The 20,182-nt window shown below is 41.8% G+C and overlaps 1 protein-coding gene across 2 annotated transcripts in view; it reads right to left on the reverse strand.

Moving 5' to 3' along the window:
* NOL10 (nucleolar protein 10) overlaps nt 1-9,397 on the reverse strand; it is a 95,478-nt gene extending 86,081 nt beyond the window's left edge. Inside the window, exons 1-3 of one of the 2 annotated variants that reach the window (XM_045549036.1) lie at nt 9,238-9,397; nt 4,293-4,338; nt 321-419 (exon numbers count right to left, since the gene is read on the reverse strand). In XM_045549036.1, coding sequence (XP_045404992.1) covers nt 321-419; nt 4,293-4,338; nt 9,238-9,303 — 211 coding nt within the window. In that variant the 5' untranslated portion in view covers nt 9,304-9,397. The remainder of the gene's footprint in view (nt 1-320; nt 420-4,292; nt 4,339-9,237) is intronic. The other variant, XM_045549038.1, reaches the window with a different exon arrangement.
* Nucleotides 9,398-20,182: the final 10,785 nt, after the last annotated feature.

Consider the following 20,182-nt stretch of genomic DNA (forward strand, 5'->3'; position numbering starts at 1 on the left):
ACTTATACAAATTGAACCTACAGAAACATATCCATCCACAAGTATACCAAACATATGAAGAGTGTTCATTGCAGCATTGTTTAAAAATGGCCAGAGACTGAAAGCAAATAACATATCCACTGATAGGGAAATGGTTAAATAAATGATGGTAAGAATTTGGGTTAGTGGATACATAGGTATTTATGGTGCAGTTTTTTCAATATTTCTGTATGTTTGAAATTTTTTATAATGAAACGGTAGGGTTAAAATAAAAGTGACTTTTCTTACCACAGCAGTTCCTGCTATGAAATGTATTTAAATCATAACAAAAAGATGCTTACCAGTTGCTAAAATATACTGTCCATCTTTTGACACCTTAATAGTGGTGCAAACAGTAGGCATTTCAAAATCCTGAATAAGTTCAATTCTCCTACGGATATCTAAAAAGACAGAAAAAATAACTAGTTTAACTGACATGCGTTTATTCTCTAGCACAGACAAAGTGTGCTGAGCAGTCACAGCAACTACAAACAATAAAATACACCCCAGATGCTTCCAGTACAGCCCATCCTTAAACAGCGAAGGTTTTTTTCTTAGCTCATACATTATTTTTCTAGGCTAAGTATTCTATTTTTACTTTTCAAAAAGTATCATCATTAATTTAAAAAATTTCCCACCAAGCATGGTGATTCCACAGTGCTGTAAACCTAGCACTCTGGGAGGCTGAGGCAGGAAGACCGCTTGACCTCAGGAGTTTGACACCAGCCTGAGGAAGAGCAAGACCCTGTCTCTACTAAAAATAGAAAAAATAAAAAATAGAAAAAATTAGCCAGGCGTCATGGCATGCACCTATAATCCCAGCTACTTGGGAGGCTGAGGCAGGAGGATCGCTTGAGTCCAGGAGTTTAAGGTTGCAGTGAGCTATGATGATGCCACTGCACTCTACCCCGGTAACAGACTCTGTCTCAAAAATAAAAAATTGAACGACAGTATATGAAACATCCAGTTTTAAGGAGATATGGATGAATGAGAATAAACATTAAATCATTATCATTACCCAAGCATGGCAAAGACAAAAATCTTACAATTTTTTCTCCTAAATAATAACAGATTTAAGACTCTAATATCTGAAGTTTACATAAGAAACTGCTGCCACACTGACTTTTGCCTCTGTTGGCACCCCTGATCTGCAGTCAAGAGGACCCAGGCTAGAGGAAGACTTAGTGCAGTCTCTCTGGAGCAGAGCAATAACACTGACTCTCACAAAACCTGTTCCTTCCTACAGGAAAGTGGATTCTTGCTGGTTGCTATCATAAAAATGTGCCTATTGCAAAGACACTATGGAACATTACTGCCTTGTTTATTGAAGCCAAATATAAGACTCAAACCAACCGAGTAGGAGTAGTGCACTCAATTAGAAAGACACATAAGTTCCAAAGTGGGTTGGGAGAAATAATTAACATTTTTTCCCCCAAAAAATCTGAATTTGTTTTGTTACACACAAGAATACTAGAATGGGAGAATCAGATAAAATCGGGATCAGTAAACAGTACTAAAGCGCAATTTTTGTTTTCCTTTAATTTAAAATTTTAATTTTCTAACTTTACTACTGTATTTTCCAAGATGCTTGCCTTGGGGTATTTATTTCACATCCAGAAACCCCTTCAATATCTTAGGTCTTTGATTTTTAAAGAATAAGTTAAACAAAATATATGCAAAATAAACTTTCTTTCATACATAACAAGTTATTGTTTTTTTTACCATAGGTGAGTAGTCACATACATGACAAACTGTAATAGGGAAATAAAATGAAATTTGGTCACCAAAATGATTTAAGTAATAAATTGATCTTGCACTCCTATCTTCCCTGTTGCCGTAAGTTAAAAGAATCAAACTCTTCTGATCTTTATAGTTCATGTTCATACATCCTATGTGTAAAATTGCTTTCTTCAGAAAGAAAATGCTCACTATATCTCAAAAACTGACAAATCGATTTACCTAACAGAATAAGATTTTTAAATTTTTTCATTTTTTATTTTTAATTATTATGGGTACACAATAGTTGTAAATCTTTACAGGGCACATGTGATGTTTTGATATAGGCATATAATATGAATTAGTCAAATCAGGGTAAATGGGGTATCTATCACTTCAGGCATTTAACATTTCTTTGTGTTAGGAACATTCCAATTTCACTCTTTTAGCTGTTTTAAAGCATACCCTAACTTATTGCTAATTATAGCAATAATCAGCAATTATAGCTGATAATTACAATAATCCGTAATTACAGCTGATAATTGCTGATAGCACAACTACTTTGCTGTGCTATCAAATATTATTCATTCTAACTTATTTTTGCATCCATTAACCATCCCCACTTTATTCCCTCTCCCCACTACCCTTCCCATCCTCTGGTAACCATCATTCTACTGTCTGTCTCAATGAGATCAATTGTTTTTAATAGTCAGCTTCCACATATGAGTGAGAACATGTGAGATTTGTCTTTCTGTGCTTGGCTTATTTTGCTTAACATAATGTTCTCCAGTTCCATCCATGTTGTTGTAAATGGCAGGAATTCATTCTTTTTGTGGCTATATAATATTTCACTGTGTATTAACATTTGTATCACAATTTCCTTACCCATTCGTCTGTGGATGGACACTTAAGTTGATTCCAAACCTTGGCTATTGCAAATAGTACTGCAATAAACATGGGAGTGCAGATATTTTTTCGATATATTTAATTCCCTTCTTTTGCATATATACCTAACAGTGGGATTGCTGGGTCATATAGTAGTTCTATTTTCAGTTTTTTGAGGAACCTCCATACTGTTCTCCATAGTGGTTGCACTAATTTACATTCCCACCAACAGCATATGAAGGTCCCCCTTTCTCCATATCCTCAAAAGCATTTGTTATTGCTCATCTTATTGATAAAAGCCATTTTAACTGGGGTGAGATGATATCTCACTGTAGTTTTGACTTGCATTTCTCTGGTAACTAATGGTGTTGAGCATTTCTTTGTATACCTGTTGGCCATCTGTATATCTTCTTTTGAGAAATGTCTTCAGATCCTCTGCCCATTTTTTAATCAGATTATTTATTTTTTTCCTATTGAGTTGTTGGAGCTCTTTATATATTCTAGTTATTAATCCCTTGTTAGATGGGTAGTTTGGAAATATTTTCTCCCATTCTACGCATCTCTCTTCCCTTTGTTGATTATTTCCTTTGCGGTGTGGACGCTTTTTAGCTTGATGTGATCCCATTTGTCCAATTTTGTTTTGGCTGCCTGCGCTTTGGGGATATTACTCAAGAAGTTTTTGCCCAGCAGAATAAGATTTTGATACACCAGAGAACAAAGAAATTATGGAACTATTAGGATAGGCTATCCTCCTTGGGCCTCTTTTGTTTCTACAAACTCACTGAATACAGCAACACCGCAAGGCCCTGACCACACTTACCTAACCCATTTCTCATGGTTATTTATGCAGCTGGGAACCTTGAGAGACAAGGTAACATGTCCCCTACGGACAAAGAGTGGGCTTGCTTACTGTTGGCTATAAAAGCAGTGGACTTCCCAAGCTATATTCCTCAGCTACAACACAAATCCACTGTGTGCCAAGCATCTATCTGGACTGTGCTAAGTGGTGTCCTGGGACTCAAGAGGGTAACTGGCACCAATATGCTGATGCTCATGGTATTTGCTATGCTGTGAGTACTGATGTCCTTGTCACTGACCAGGAGTCTTGTGTTTTCTGCTATTATCCATGAGACAGTAACAGGTTAACTTATTAGCTTGTAAATAGGGTAAAATCAAATCCCATATCCAACAGGAACATATCAACCACAACCATAGGTTTCTTAAGAAGGACAAAGGACTGGGTACAGTGGCTCACACCTATTATCCTAGCACTTGGGAAGGTTGAGGCAGGAGGATCACTTGAGGCCAGGAGTTGGAGACCAGCCTGGACAACACAGTGAGATCCCATCCCTACAAAAACTTAAAAAAAAAAAAAAATGGACCAAGTGTGGTGGCAACTGACTGTAGGCTCAGCTACTTGGGAGGCTGAGGTGAGAGAATCGCTTGAGCCCAGGAGTCTGAGGCTGCAGTGAGCTATGATTGGGCCACTGCACTCCAACCTGGGTGACAGAGCAAGTCTCCATCTCTTAAAAAAAAAAAGGAAAGGGCAAAAATGTTTATTTTCCACTAAATTAATTCCACTGCATTTTTGTAAATGTATTTATATATGACAATAAATGAGTGAAAGCATTACGGCTCACCAATGTAGTTGTAGTGGGAAAAACAATACTCACCTACATCTTTCTTCTGTAATGCTCTCTTCTTCCTGTCAGAAAGCCACTTAAAGAAAATGAAGAGACTTTATTTTAAAACAATATTACCTAAATTGCCTTTCAGCTTGCAAAAATAGTACATGCTCATATTAAAAAATTCAAGTCTTACAGCAATATGTAACATAGAAAGTAGAAATATTTTGTAATCTTAACCTTCCTGTTAACATTTCTTCTGGACTTTTTTTTTGTATATACTTAAATACATATACATATCAGACAGCAAATTTTTTGAACTAGTATGTTTTACACAAAAGAAAACTAATTCATCTAAATAATCTAATGGAAAACAGTAAGCCTCAAATATTATGGATTATAACTAATATATGGAAGAATTTCATCTGTAATATTTAAGTGAAATTTTAAAAAGAAAAAACATTAAACAGAGAAATGTTTCTTATAGGAATAAATTTTTTACAAAGAATAAAACCAGATAAATAACTGACCAAATAGCTGAAATACGATAATAAAGAAATGATACTTTTTACCATCATATTCACTGACACCAGATTTTGCTCTGTAATTAATGTACCTCAATTTAGCAAGCAGGATAATTCCACTGCATGAATAGGTGCCAGTGATAAAGCACTTGTCAATTATGATTATCCTAAAGCAGTGGTTCTCAACCAGGGGCAATTTTATGGCCTAAAGGGCATTTGGCAATTCCTGAAAACATATTTGGTTGTCACAACTGGGGAGTATGCTCCTGGCATCCGGTCGATAGAAGTCAGGCATGCTGCCACCAAACATCCTACAATGCATAAGACAACACCCATAACAAAGAATTGTCCAGCCCATAATGTCAATAATGGTGAGATTAAGAAACCCTACCCCTAAAGAAATAAAAGAGGAAAATTGTGATGTCATTTCTAAAAGCACAAACCCAATGTACAGCCCTTATCAGACACGTGACATCATAACCTTTAGGACTCTGGTCAGGCAGACACACCAAGCAAGACCCTAAGTAAGACGCCTGAGGCAGTGCCCACGTATGAAGAGGGATAACACTTTTGAGGAGCCTGAGTTTGAGCCACAGCTTTCCTCTTGGCTCTGTATTTAGTGCATTGATTTATAGATTTATAGGCCTTTTTGATTATATTGCTCTGATTTTGTTTTAGGCAGTAATCTTTCGATTAAAGCTGATGTTGACGTATATTTCTGGGTACTCGATATGTTCTTTTATATCAACCTAATACAAACACAACAAAGGTATATTGCCAGGGCTTCCCCCTAATAACCAGGATTCAGTTTCCTCTTCTCAGGAAGTTATGAGCAAGGAAGGAGGCCATTCACACAATAACTAGTCTCCTACATCTTGAGCATGTGGCAAAGAGGGGCCTAAGATTTCCTCCTAAGTGGGACCCTGAAACCTGAAAGGGCCAAAAGTTCTCACAACAGTGATGGTGGGAAGAAAGGAAGGTTCATTCAGGAGTTTCTGTACAGGTTGATTTTTTTTTTTAAGTGTCTTTTTCAAGCTCACCGAAGATGTGAAAGCTGTCACTAAATTCAGCCATCCTCTCCATATTCTATAAACTCATAACTAATAAAGAACTGTACATTATCAATGTCAAAAAATTTCATCAGAAACCTAGTTTTAAAAAAAAGCTCTAGAAATGCTGATGACTTAATTCTCTCACTGGACAGGTGCCTCACTGCTGCTGAAAAGAAAAAATAGATCCCATGTGATCTCACATTTAAACTAAGGTAAAGCAAAATAGGCAATCTGTTGATAAGTTAGGATTGCTTTATTATTTTTTACTTATTTATTTTTTTCTGGCTCATCACTGACAGAGGATTACTTTAAAGGAAGATGCAAGACAGAGACACAGAGAGAGACAAAGAGAAAGCAGCAGTTCTCAAACTTTTTGGTCTCAGAATCCCTGAACACTCTTTATGGAGGATCCCAAAAGGGCTTTTGTTTATGTGGGTTGTATCTATTAATATTTAATATATGAGAAGTTAAAACTGAGAAACTATTTAAATATTTATGTATTTAGTTAAAAACAACCACCTCACTACATGTTCACCTAAATAAATAATATACCTTTATGAAAAACAGTTATAGTCTTAAAAAATCTCCTTAATAGGAAACACTTACAGATTCTCATACCTGCTTCTGTAACCAACTTGTGATTTTAGTTGAAATGTAAGAAGGATAATAGGCCTCACACAGACGTGCAGCTGGAAAAAGAAGGGGACTTTAATAGTCCTTTCAGATAATTTTGGCTATTTTTCTTTGGTATAACACTAAAACTCAACAAGTGGCAGTTTCTTCAAAGTTAGCTGCAATGTGGAATGTGAAGCCTATTGATGTATTTTTGGTACTCTGGTATGTTAAAATTCATTGGTATATCTTGCTTTCTGAATGAGTCTTTTACCCACGCATGATTTTACATCAGACACTGGTCAATTTGGAAAGTATCTGGTTTACTGGGTTATAAGATCTATCCAATGTTGATGCATTTCATCAAATGATATCAAAAATTCACATTCATTAATATCACCACCAATCTCACCAGAAAAGTCTTTAAGGTTTAGAAACTATCAAGCTTATGGTGGTGGATACAAGTTTTCCAAAATTTTGTTTTTCACATGAAAGCACAAATTTTATCAATGTCATCAAATACTGTCAGTTGTTTTCCTCTGAAGTGAACTTCGTTCATCTTCAAGAAATGCCTGCCAAATACTGAAGTCTGAAAAACAATGGTTGGTCTGTAAGTCATTTTTTCAGTAAAAACTGTTTCATGTAAAAACGCAGCTTCTTCAGCTCACAACTGAAACACGTGCACAAGTGCTTTTTCCCCAGACAACTGTGGTACGTGCTGTGACATACAGAACTGCTTGGCAAGTAAATGTAAAGACTTTCTCTACAGTAATGGAACATATGGCCCAGAAGGAGAGAAGCACTATTTACACAGAATAGACAACAACTGGAGTTCCATGTGTAGTTTAAGTATCACACCTCAAAGGAATGACCAGAAAACATTAATAAGGACAAGCAAAGGTTTCCAAATCCATTCGTCTCAAGCTACTCTCCCTACCACTCCAGTGGAACTACTCACCAACGCCAGCAGCTTGCTCCTTTACCCCAAAGTCCATGGTCTGTCTCTGTGCTCATCTTCCCCCGCCCACCAGGTATACATAACCAGAAGAAAACAGTTACTTTTTAAACCCTTCATTATTATTTTTTTAAGAGATGTGTCTTGCTATGTTGCCCAGGCTGGTCTCCAACTCCTGAGCTCAAGTGATCCTCCCACCTCAGCCTCCTGCATAGGTGGGATTACAGATGAGTGGCACAACTGTAAAACTCTTTCCAGTTTCTCTCTCTTGATCTGCATCTGGGCTCACCATACCATACCTCACTCAAGACGATATGATTAAAGCACGAGTCTATAACCTTTCATGATTAAAAAAAACACAAAAAACCAAAAACCTCTAAGACTAACTGCAGGTGATGCTGGAAGGAACGTATGAAAAACATGAGCACTGTTACGGTGCTAATCTCTGCACTCATCTTACTGGAGCTCTCTGCAGCAGCTCACACCGCTGATCACTCCCTCCTTAAAACACTTGCTTCCACAAAACCACACACTTCTGATTCTCTTCTCTCGTCAGTGCCGCCTTCTCTTTCTTCTTTGCTGGGTTCTCCTCCTCTTCTTGGGTGATAAACATTTGACTACCTCAGGTCCTCAGCCCAGTTGTCCTCTCTATTTGGTCTCACATGGTATGATTTTACCTACTCTCAGGTATGGCTCCTTTCCATTATTCAAATTTCTGCTCAAATGTCACCTCTTATAGAGAGGCCTTCCCTGAAAGCTTTATCCAAAACACTTTCTCTGAACACTTCATACACAACAGCTCTCTTCTAGTCATTCATAACTCAAAGCATTTTTTAATATCTGAAATTGCCTTCTCACTTCTTCACTTGTTTATTATCATATTGCCCAACAGGAAACTTTATCTGAGATGTTCACTATGTATTCCAGCACTTAAAATAGAGCTGCTTGCACACAGTAACTTCTCAGTAAGTGTGCAGAATGAATGAACAAAATGAAAAAGATCATGCGGTGTGAAGAACTTGAAAACAAGGAGTTATTTAAACCTGAATTTTGAGAACAAAGGAAAAATACAATCACTGACTCCAAATTTTTCAGAGGCAGACACATGGAAGGAGAACTGTATTTATTCTGTTTTCCAAGGGCAGGACTCAGACTAACAGTGGCATGCTATTAAGTGGCATGTTTTAAAACCACTTCCTAACAAGTGCAGAGTCTCAAATTGGAAATGAGCATCCACGGTTTGCTCTTACTGGAAGTGCTTGGACAAAGGCTAGATCATCATTTAAAGAAATACAAAGCTTTTGTACAAGCCCCTTCCAATTCTGATGTTCTAAGACTATGGAATCAAGTTAAGTTCGGCATGGTTCAAACACACTGTCCATAAATTCTGCAGATGCAAACTCTGCATCTCTCTTGTTCGCTGCTGTAACCCTATGACCTGGCATTTGACAGGAACTCAAATAGCTGATGAGCGGGCATGAAAATGGGGAGGGCCGCAATACCGGGGGGAGAGATGTCTGTCAATTTGTCCACTCCTGGGTGTGGCAGCGACTGCGAACAGCCATAGAAGCCCAAAGGGAAGCGTCCTCTGTTCTAGAGAACTTTACATAAGTTCTAGCAAAGCACACCAACCCTGATCACCCCTATGTCCAGCTTCTGAAGCGGTGACAATAGTGTCCTCGTCTAACAGTGTCGACCAGTTCCCCAAGTGCACCGTCAGTCGCCTCGGGGCGCCCCGAATCGAGGGCTGGTCAGGGCCCAGTTAAAATAGACCGGGAAAAGGGGCGGCTGTCCCAAGAGAAGGAGGACGCCGAAGAGTTGGAGAGTGAAGGGGCCTGGAAGTGACTCACCTCAGGAAGCGACTTGCCGCAGCTGAGACTGTAAATCTTCACCTCATTGAGGCTGGAGACCTGCATGGCGGCGCCAAGAAGCGGCAATCCCTGCTATAAACCCTGCTAGTCACCCAACCGCGCGCTAGAGCATCCGAATCCCAGGGCCTCGCGGCGCACAGCAGCTGACGCCGGCTGATGACGCACTTCCGGGCGCCGGAAAGCGCGCACGTTCCCGGAAGAGGGGAGGTTACGGAATCCGGGAATGGAGGCGGCCGCGCGAGAGTTAATGAGGTTCTGGCGAGGGGGCGCAGGCTGGCGGCGACGCTGATGCGGGCAAGGCCGGACACCGCTCTCCCTCCTCTCAGCCTTCGGAGCTTTAGGAGGCGGCCCTCGAGTCCCCACCCAGGCAGAAATGTTGCGGTCCCGGGCGGGGGCCAGGCGGTTCAGCGAGTGAACCCAGCGAGCGAAGGCAGCCAGGGTGCGAATTCGGATTGGAAATGTATTGTTTCTCTCCTTCAGTGTTTCTGCAACATTACGTTAGCAGTAAATGCTTTTAAAAATTGGTGTGTTGACATATAGTAATAACAGTCATCGGGTGTCGGGCAGGTGGAAGCGGGAAGGAGGGGATAGGTATATACACACCTAATGGGTGCGGTGCGCATGGTCTAGGGGATGGACACGCTTGAAGCTCTGATTTGGGTGGGGCAAGGGCAATATACCTAACCTAAACATTTGTACCCCTGTAATATGTTGAAATTTTAAAAAATTTTTTTAAAAATTGGTGTGTTGAAAATAGGTCATTTTCGTAAGTATTTGACATCCGCTAATGAGGGAAATAAAAGAAAATGCAAACTAAGAAAAAGAAAATAGTGAGAGGAGGGGTGAAAATCAGGGAAGAAGTAAAATGGAACTGATGTCTTTTGAGACAGGCGTGTGATGGTAATGACAGCCACAGCCCCTCACATACCTATGGTTTTCAGAATGTTTTTGGAAACTTTCTGTTGATGTTCAGTTACATAGACAACTGCCTTTCCTGTTGTCTAGATCTGAGGACTTGAGAATTCTTGACTTAGCTAGATGAAAACTCATGCGAAAGTGTTGTCCAACTGGGCAGTCACACGCGTCCTTTAGAAATTGGAACATAGTATGTAGTTCTCTTACTGAGAGTGCTGGCATTCTTTCAAACCATAAATTGGTGAATAGAGCCATTAAATTTGCAGTGTCCCAAAATAGCTGTGGTAGTCTTTCTACTTCTACCCTACATTACCTGATTAATTTAGACCTCACTTTAGGGACAATCACATTGCTTCTAATAACTTAGTACATGGTACCTCAAATCAAAAGGAGATTTGAAAGTAATTTTATTTCTTGAATAATAGAGACTTCTCTGGCCTGTAGAGCCTGGTTTCAGCCTATTTGAATATCATCACCATGCTTGCTTACCATCTGCCAGACATGTCTACAACTAAATTTTTTATCTGAACTGTCAATATTCTGTGCTCTTTTTCATGGTTAATAGCATTACTGTCTTCACAGTCACGTAGCTAGAACTGTAGAGTCAGCTTCAACCCATTCCTATTCTGGACCCCACATTCAGTATTTAAACCTTGACATTTCTAATTATAAAATATTCTTTTAAAACTCAATCTGTTTTCATTCTTCCTGCCCAAGTTCAGATGTTCATTATTTTTGAATTATCACATTCCCAACTGATTTTCCTACCTCCTTTCTTTGATTTTTTTTTAAATCAGGACAATATCAGAGAATTTTCTTTGATTTAATGCACAAATCCATTTACTGCTTTACTTTCTAAAGCCCAAGTATTATTTCACTCTTCTACCCAGAAAATTTTGGAGACTCAGATACCAACACCACATTGCATCTGAACTGGGTTGAGAGTTCTTCATGGACTGTATGTCATTTCTTTTTATATTCCCTATACTCTCCATTCACCCCTATCCAGTACCAAACAGTGCCTGGCCTCTCTTAGGCATTGCTGCATAGTTAAATTTTGCCATGTAAATAGGGATAAACTCCTAAACTCTTCTCAAATTCAAAACCCTCCAGGAAATAATTTTCAGTTTTCTGCACTGGATGTGGTTAAGAAAAACAAACCATAAATGTCATTAAGAAAGAGCATGATAAGATGCTTATGATCACAGACTCTGGGGTCAGACTGGCAGGATTCAAATCCTGACTGCCATTTTTACCTGAGCCTGTCTCCCTGACTGTCTCAGAGCATTCTCTTCATGGAGTGAAGAAAATGAAGTTACACTGTTTTCTTGGTTTCCTTGCCTTGGGCCCTTTGCACTTGCTGTTTTCTCTGCGCAGAGTGCTCTGGCCCCAGCTTTTCCATGGCTGACTACCTTGCACCGTCCCAATCCCAGCTAAAATGTCACCACCCAGAGATGTCTTCTCCAACCAAAACAGCCCCTCCCCTAGCCCAGCAGCCTCTGTCATATCCATCAAGGGCAGTATCGTCTTCATGGCACTTGCTGTTTGAAACCACCATACTCTTTGACACCTCTGTTTCCATACCGGTTCCTCTATGCTCCACCAGAATGTGAGCCCCGTGAGGTGATCTGACTGCTACGTGCGCAATGCTGAGAATAGAACAAATACAAATATTTGTTGAATGAATGAATGAAAGAGGAAGGTGCTACTCTAAGTGATCCCCAAAGGTTATGTTTCTGTCCTCCAGATTCTTGCTGCTCTCGTGGTCTCCGTCTTGCCTCTCAGACCTTTATCTGTTTGTCTGCTGTGTCGGAGTTTCCCTGGAGCACTGAAATGCCTGAGCACTAGCCAGGTCCTTCCCAGCCTGGCATGCCATGCCCACCCATCTCCCTGTTACCCTCAATCATCACTTAGGTTTGCCCAAAACCTGCAGAGAAATTTTCCATACCTTAAAAATACCATTTACAACTGGATTAGTTTTCTATTGCTGTGTAACAAATGACCACAAACTTAGTGGCTTAAAATAACACTCAGTTACATTTTACAGTTCTGTAGGCCGGAAGTCTAGGGCAGCATGGCTGGACCCTCTGCTTCGGGTACCACAAGGCAGAAGCCAAGCCAACGTGTCAGCCAGGGGAGTTCTCATCTGGATGCTCAGGGGAAAAAGCAGCAGCTTCCAAGCTCATTCCTGTTGCCAGCAGAATTCAATCTTTCAGGTCCCTATTTTCCTATTGGCTGTAAGCTGGGGGCCACTCTCATCTCCCAGAGCCATGCTCATGTCCTTCCCATGCAGCCCCCCCCCACAGTGCACAGTGTGGATGCGTGTTTGCTTTTAGGCCAGCCAGAGCATGTATCTCTGATTCCCTCTTCTGCACGCCGCAGGAAAAACTCTGCTTTTAAAGGGCTCACGTGACTAGGTTAGGCCCTACCTCGAGGTCAACTGATTAGTAACCTAAATTACACCTGCAAAATCCTCTCTGCCATGTAACCTAACATAAAATCCTGTAACATTCACAGGAGAAGTTATACAAGGGTGAGGGCCATTGATGTCATCTTAGAATTTTGCCTACCACAACCACTTATGTAATCATCCTCATCATCATCCTCCTCCTCCTCATCATCCTAAACAAGTTATGTTTCCCATCATGGTAAAAAGAGAATCACTCCTCCCTCCATGCAGTGACTCCTGGCATACAGCAAGGATTCAAGAAATTAAATCCGTTAAATACATATGTTTACAGCTGCTAATATGTGTAAACACCATGTTTGAATTGAATTGAAATATCTTTAGGAAGGACTGTAAAATTTTTGTGTTTTCATATTATTTTAATGCTTCCTTATTCTTGTTCACATGTACTGCAACCATATCCATTTGTGCACTCATTCAGCCAATAACAAATATTTATCAAGTTTCTATACATGCCAGGCACAATTCAGGCATTTGTCAATATATCTGCTTTAGGCTGTAAGCTTCCTCAAGGCACATTTCAAGTGAAATTACAAATATGAAAATGCTTTGTAGATGACATTGTTATATAAAAATAAGACATTACTATGCAGGTCCTTCTCCATGTGCTAAATCAGCATACAGGTCCCAGGGGTATGTTGGGTAACGTTAACGTTAACATTTTCAGGGATGCATGTACAGTTTCCACTCTTGCTCTTTATTTTTACACAACCTTATTTTAAGCCTTTTGTCCATTTTATGTGGCATGAGCAGAAAAGAGAAAGGAATATACAGTTAATATTTTACTGTTAAAAATATTTAATTTTTACTGTGTTGAAATCCACAAATGGCCAGTGATAAAATAAATTATAAAATGTGTGATCAGGCAGGGTGCAGTGGCTGACGCCTGTAATCCTAGCACTCTGGGAGGCCGAGGCAGGAGGATCGTTTGAGCTCAGGAGTTCAAGACCAGCCTGAGCAAGAGTGAGACCCCTGTGTCTACTAAAAACAGAAAAAATTAGCCCAGCATGGTGGTCCCAGCTTGTAGTCCCAGCTACTCAGGAGGCTGAGGCAGGAGGATCGCTTGAGCCCAGGAGTTTGAGGTTGCTGTGAGCCAGGCTAACTCCACTACACCTAGCTCAGGCAACAGAGCAAGACTCTGTCTCAAACAAATAAAAAATAAAAAAATAAGATAAAATGTGTGATCATGGAAACGTATTCTCTAATTATTACACATTAGCATTCAATGTCTGTTGAATGAATAGATAAATAAATAACTAAATTTTTTAAGTGATTAAGGTTATATGCATGTTATTATGAAAACACTGAACAGAGCAAGATCCTGTCTCAAAGAAAAAACCCAAAACAAAACAAAAAAAGAAAATAATGTTTCATAAATGTTATTGACATAAATTTAGTATTGTTTTCATTAGTATTATTTATATGGGCATTTAACTGCCACAAGTGAACCAAAATGAGTTATCTACATTATGGGGAAAGTTAAACTATACTTTATTTATTTTTTTTTTTTTTGAGACAGAGTGTCACTTTGTTGCCCAGGCTAGAGTGAGTGCCGTGGCGTCAGCCTAGCTCACAGCAACCTCACACTCCTGGGCTTAAGCGATCCTACTGCCTCAGCCTCCCGAGTAGCTGGGACTACAGGCATGTGCCACCATGCCCGGCTAATTTTTTTTGCTATATATATTTTTAGTTGGCCAGATAATTTCTTTCTATTTTTAGTAGAGACGGGGTCTCACTCAGGCTGGTCTCGAACTCCTGACCTCGAGCGATCCACCCGCCTCGGCCTCCCAGAGTGCTAGGATTACAGGCGTGAGCCACCGCGCCCGGCCTAAACTATACTTTAGATTAAGTAAAGCTTTTTGTTTGTTTGTCTTTAGGTGATGGTGATAAAGGGTAATGTTAGTTATCTTATTTCCTCGAGATAAAAGAACCCAACCCTGAGAACTCCCTTCCTTTCCTTCTCTGTTTTTTTTTTTTCCCCCAACTTTCTCTTCCAATTTCCAGGCAAACATTTAGTGACCAACGGTCAGGCCCTGTGCACGTGAGAAATGAAGGGCTGGATAAGACACAGTCCACACTGACAAGCAGTTCTGGAGAGAGAGAAATAAAGCCAGGCAGCTTGGCAATAAGACAGACCAGAAGATTCCTTAGACTTGACCATGAAGACCCTCACTAGGACCCAGGCCCCAAACCACACCACAGTGAACACTCACACCCAGGCAAAAACAGAGAATGCCACCTCATGTGTGTTTCTTCCTTCGGTCACACACCTACACATTGTATAAATAATACCAAATACAAATGTGCATGTATTTCCAGTCTATTTGTGGGGAGATGTTTTGGGTTGTTTAATGTATAGAATCCTTTGAATAAGAACATTGTCAGATATTTACTGAGAATAAGCACAGGCTATTTATACCACACAGAATACAAATTGGCCACAAGGCAACTCCTATGCCTGAATGCTTATCACAACCTCTACCTTGGTGGTGACATTGCTGACCGACATTGTGACCACAAGCAAATTTGTTCCGTCAGAACTCACAATGCCTGATCCCAGGGCGCCTCGCACATTGTCATTGGTTAACTCCAGTTTTAGAACTGAGTAACTGGACTATAATACTAGTGAATGTTCGACCTTCTAAGAACATTTAAAATGTTCAGGTTATAACAAAAGAGAAAAGCCATTGATTTGGGAAGAAAGCAACTCACTTCATGGATGACTCGTCGAGGCCCCAGAGCTCCAGGGCTGCCTGCCCCTCGGAAACAGAGACAATAGCAAGCGTGGGACATGCAAAGGTCCCGTTGGGCCCTTCCTGGTTGGTGAACACATCAGGGTGCCAGGAAGGTGGTGTGTCTGAGAGGACAAGGAAGCTCCAAGCCCCGTATCCCATACCATGCCCTGTGCACCCCTTCCACTTGCCTGTCCCTGAGTTGTATCCTCTGTAATAAACTGATAATAGTAAGTGACTGTTTTCCTGAGTTCTATGAGCTGTTCTAGCAAACTAGCAAACCTGAGGGAGGGGTGATGGGAACGCTGGCTGGTCAGAAGTACAGGCGGAAACCTGGGATTTGCAACCAGGGCAGTAACCGTGGGGCCTGTGCTACTCCAGTCTGACTTGCATTGAATTGTAGGACACCCAGTTGGTGCAGAGAGTTGGAAAATTGGTTTGCATGAGAAAAACCCATACATTTGGTGTCAGAAGTATGGTAAGTAAAAACAATTCAGGCTGGGTGGGGGGGTCCATAGGGTGATAAATGCATAGATTGGTCAAATTAGAAGGGATATGCCATTCGAGGGAACCACTTTTCTTGAAGTAGAAGGGAAGGCCATCTACAGAGTGGAGACTGCACAGCCTAAAGCAGGAACCCCAGCAGAACAGTGAAGCTACACTGGCCAAATTGCCTTGGTCACTATTTACTTACTGCCCCAGGCAGGTAAGTTCCCTGAGATGGGGGCGGGGGGGTGGCCTGTCTGTTGACAGCTCAGTTCCAGAGCCTTCAATAGTCACGGGCTGTGGCAGGTGCTCAACATATATTTGTTGAGCACATGAACGGGCGAGTGGCCAAAGGGAAGGGACAGCGGGGAAAGGATGTCATGCCCAGGAATGGGGCAGGTCAGCGCTGTGGTGAGGCTCTTCCCAGCGCTGCTTCACTGCCAAGATGTAGGTGCAGAGGACATGCTATAAAGCTGACCTAGCACTCTGGGAGGCCGAGGCAGGGGGTTTGCTTGAGGCCAGGAGTTTGAGACTAGCTTGGGCAACATAGCGAAACCCTGTCTCTACAGAAAATTTAAAAACTCAGCTGGATGTGGTGGTACGAGCCTATAGTCCCAGGTAGTTGGGAAACTGAGGCAGGAGGATCGCTTGAGCCCAGAAGTTTGAGGCTGCCGTGAGCTAGGCTTGGGCTACTGCACTCCAGCTTGAGCATGAGAGTGAGAACCTGACCCTTAAAAAAGAAAAATAGCCGGGCGAGGTGGCTCATGCCTGTAATCCTAGCACTCTGGAAGGCCGAGGCGGGAGGATTGCTTGAGCTCAGGAGTTCGAGACCAGCCTGAGCAAGAGCAAGACCCCGTCTCTACTATAAATAGAAAGAAATTAGCCAAACAACTAAAAATAGAAAAAAATTAGCCGGGCATGGTGGCGCATGCCTGTAGTCCCAGCTACTCAGGAGGCTGAGGCAAAAGGATTGCTTGAGCCCAGGAGTTTGAGGTTGCTGTGAGCTAGGCTGACACCATGGCACTCTAGCCCAGGCAAAAGAATGAGACTCTGTCTCAAAAAAATAAATAAATAAATAAACCTAACCCAGGTTGGGGTTCTGCTGAAACAAGGGGAATGTGATTAGTAGCAAGAGAAGGGCACAAGGGAACCAAAGGTGCTGATGAGAGGGAAGCTGAGCCTCGGGTTGGGCGAGACCTGCAGGAGGTGGCGGGTGGCATGGGGAGCAGAGGCAGCCCTGGGTGAGCCAGCAGGAAGGTGTGGTGGGAGGCAGGCCTGCGGGGACAGAGGTTGTGGTAAGAGAGTGGGATATTGGTGTTCAAGGTTTCAGAGGTGGAGCAGGTGCGCACCACCACACCTAATTTTTCTATTTTTAGTAGAGATGGGGTCTTACTCTTGCTCAGGCTGGTCTTGAACTCCTGAGCTCAGGTGATCCTCCCCCCTCAGCCTGCCAGAGTGTAGGATTACAGGCGCAAGCCACCACACGTAGCCAAAGAGAAAAATATCTTGACAGCCTAGACAACCCTAGATCATTTGAGCTCAGGAGTTCCGGACCAGCCTGAGCAAAAGTGAGATCCCGTCTCTACTAAAAATAGAAAGAAATCAGCTGGACAACTAAAAATACATATAGAAAAAATTAGCCGGGCATGGTGGCGCATGCCTGTAGTCCCAGCTACTCCGGAGGCTGAGGCAGGAGGATTGCTTGAGCCCAGGAGTTTGAAGTTGCTGTGAGCTAGGCTGATGCCACAGCACTCCAGTCTAGGCAACAGAGTGAGACTCTGTCTCTGGAAAAAAAAAAAACAAAGGACAAATAAAACTTCTCACAACTCTATGACAAGCAGTGACTGAAAGGAACATGGCACTATCTACCTTGATGTTCACATTTTAAAGAGGTGGTTCCTAGTCCCTGAAAGAAAACAGTTCTGGGTTGTAATGTTGGCAAAAGGCTTTATTTATTAAATAGCTCTTTTTTTTTTTTTTTTTTTAGAGACAAGGTCTTACTCTGTCACCCAGGCTGGAGTACAGGGTGCCATCATAGCTCATTGCAACCTCGCATTCCCAGGGTAAAGCAATCCTCCCACCTCAGCCTCCCAAGTAGCTAGGACTACAGGCGTGCAACACAACACCTGGCTAATTTTTTATTATTTGTTGAGACGAGATCTTACTATGTTGCCCAGGTTGGGCTTCAACTCCTGGCTTCAAGTGATCCTCCTGCTTTAGCTTCCCAGAATACTGGGATTATAGGCATGAGCCACCGTGCCTGGCTTGTGAGGTTATTTTAGAGGCAAAGTTTACATACAGTGAAATATATAAATCTTGAGGGTACAATTTGATGCCTTCTGATAAACACATATGTTCATGTAAGCCACACTCCATCAAGATACGGAAACTTCCAAAAAGTCTAAGATGCATCGACCCCAAAAAGTTCCTTGTGCCCCTTCTTAGTCAATCCAGAAGGGGGAGCCTTGCTCTAGCATGTAGGGCTCCCTCTTGATCACTGTTGATGGAGGCTTTTCAGCAATACCTTACAGGAAATAGGTCGACATAGACTTCTCAGAGCTGCGATGAGAAGATGGCAGGACAATGAAAGCCAAGCCTTAAAGCATGAAGACAGGGTGGTAACGAGCACCGTCTTGTCCACCTGTGGATTCATCACTGGATGACAGTGTGGTCCCCAGGCCCTCTCTGGCTGAAGTTAGGACCCAATCATAGCTGTCTGCAGATGGCCATGATGAGAGCTTTGAAGTTTATTGCGAGAGCAATGGGAATTGTTAGGTAGATAGCGAGGGATTCCGGGTCTCCTAGGGACGAAAGTGGGTGCTGCTGAAATTCACCCCCCAAAAGAGCTTTCAGAGAGGCTCCTGGGAGATCTGCATTTGCAGTGAGACTCCGGTCATGCACCTCCCAATTGTGCAATCACGGTGGTTCCCTGGTGACATCTGAACCTGAGGGAGGTCCCTATGCAGGCACAATAAAACAAGACGTAGACCGTAGCCAACCGCTCTTTTGCGCCCTTCCTTTTGCTCTCCCTTTGCTGTGACAATGGGTCTGGTTGTCATCTGTGGCGTATGTACCATGCTCTGTAAACCTGTGTCTTGCTCTTGCCCTATAATCCCATCTTTCTCTCCTAAATAAACCTCATTTTTGTGTTCACCTTACTTTGGCATGTCTGGTCAATCCTTGGCCATGAGCACGCTAAGAACCGCATTTTCAGATTAAAACTTGACAAAATGATGGGAGGATTTTAAGCAGAGGAGTGGTATGACCTGACACGTGTTACAAACTACAACTCTGGATTGTAGGGAGGTGGATTAGCTACCTGTGGCGGCTTTAACTAGTTACCACAAACCAGGTGACTAAAACAACAGAAATCTATTATGTCGCAGCTCTGGAGTCTGGAAGCCCAAATCATGGTGTCAGCAGGGCGTGCTTGCTCTGAAGGCTCTAGGGAGGACTCCTTCCTTGCCTCTTCCTGGATCCTGATGGCTTCTTGCAATCCTTGGCTTTCCTTGGCTGGTAGCTGCATCACTCTAATCTCTGCCTCTGACATCACATGACCTTGTTCCTTGTGTGTCTCTGAGTCCTTTTCTCCTCCCATAAGGACACCAATAATTGGATTTAGGGCCCACCTTAAATCCAGTAGGACATTATATTAAAAAGTTGAACTAATTACATCTGCAAAGATCCTATTTCCACATAAGGTACATTGTGAAGTTCCAGGTGAACATGAATTTTGGGGGGGTAGTGGGCACTATTCAATCCACAACAAGAAACAAGAGGAAAGAGTATGATCACCTAGAAGTGGGCAATGGTAAGAAGAAAAGTGGGCAAGTTCAAGATGTTCTTTGGAGGTAGAATCAGTAGTGCATGCTTTGGCTGTGCTATTAGGAAGCGACTTAGGGAAGTGGCAAAGAACAGCATAGAACATATGGAAACATTCTTATTGCATATTTTTAAAAGATTGTAATGAAGCTAGGAGAGCCTCATCACAAATATTTATTTGCTTAGCTCAATCTGTAAGCTTTGAATGTTTGCTCTATGCCAGGCCTGTTCTAGGTCCCTCGGGGGTTGGGGGAATAAGGAAAAGTCCAAGCAGGAGAAGGTAATTCAAGACACTTAAAATTTGGCAGGAGAAAAGAGATACATAACTAATCATAATAAAAGATTGAGTAATCAGAACAATACTATGTAGCTGATAAAAAATTCTCCAACATTGCCGTAATACTTGGCTTCCTGGAACAAAGTATTGATCACACTCGTATGCATTTCCGAGAACAGAGGATGGGAATATTCAGATATGCAACTGAGTTTTAGGATGAGGAAA

The sequence above is a fragment of the Lemur catta genome, chromosome 4, assembly GCF_020740605.2.
Source record: "Lemur catta isolate mLemCat1 chromosome 4, mLemCat1.pri, whole genome shotgun sequence".
Taxonomy (NCBI): domain Eukaryota; kingdom Metazoa; phylum Chordata; class Mammalia; order Primates; family Lemuridae; genus Lemur; species Lemur catta.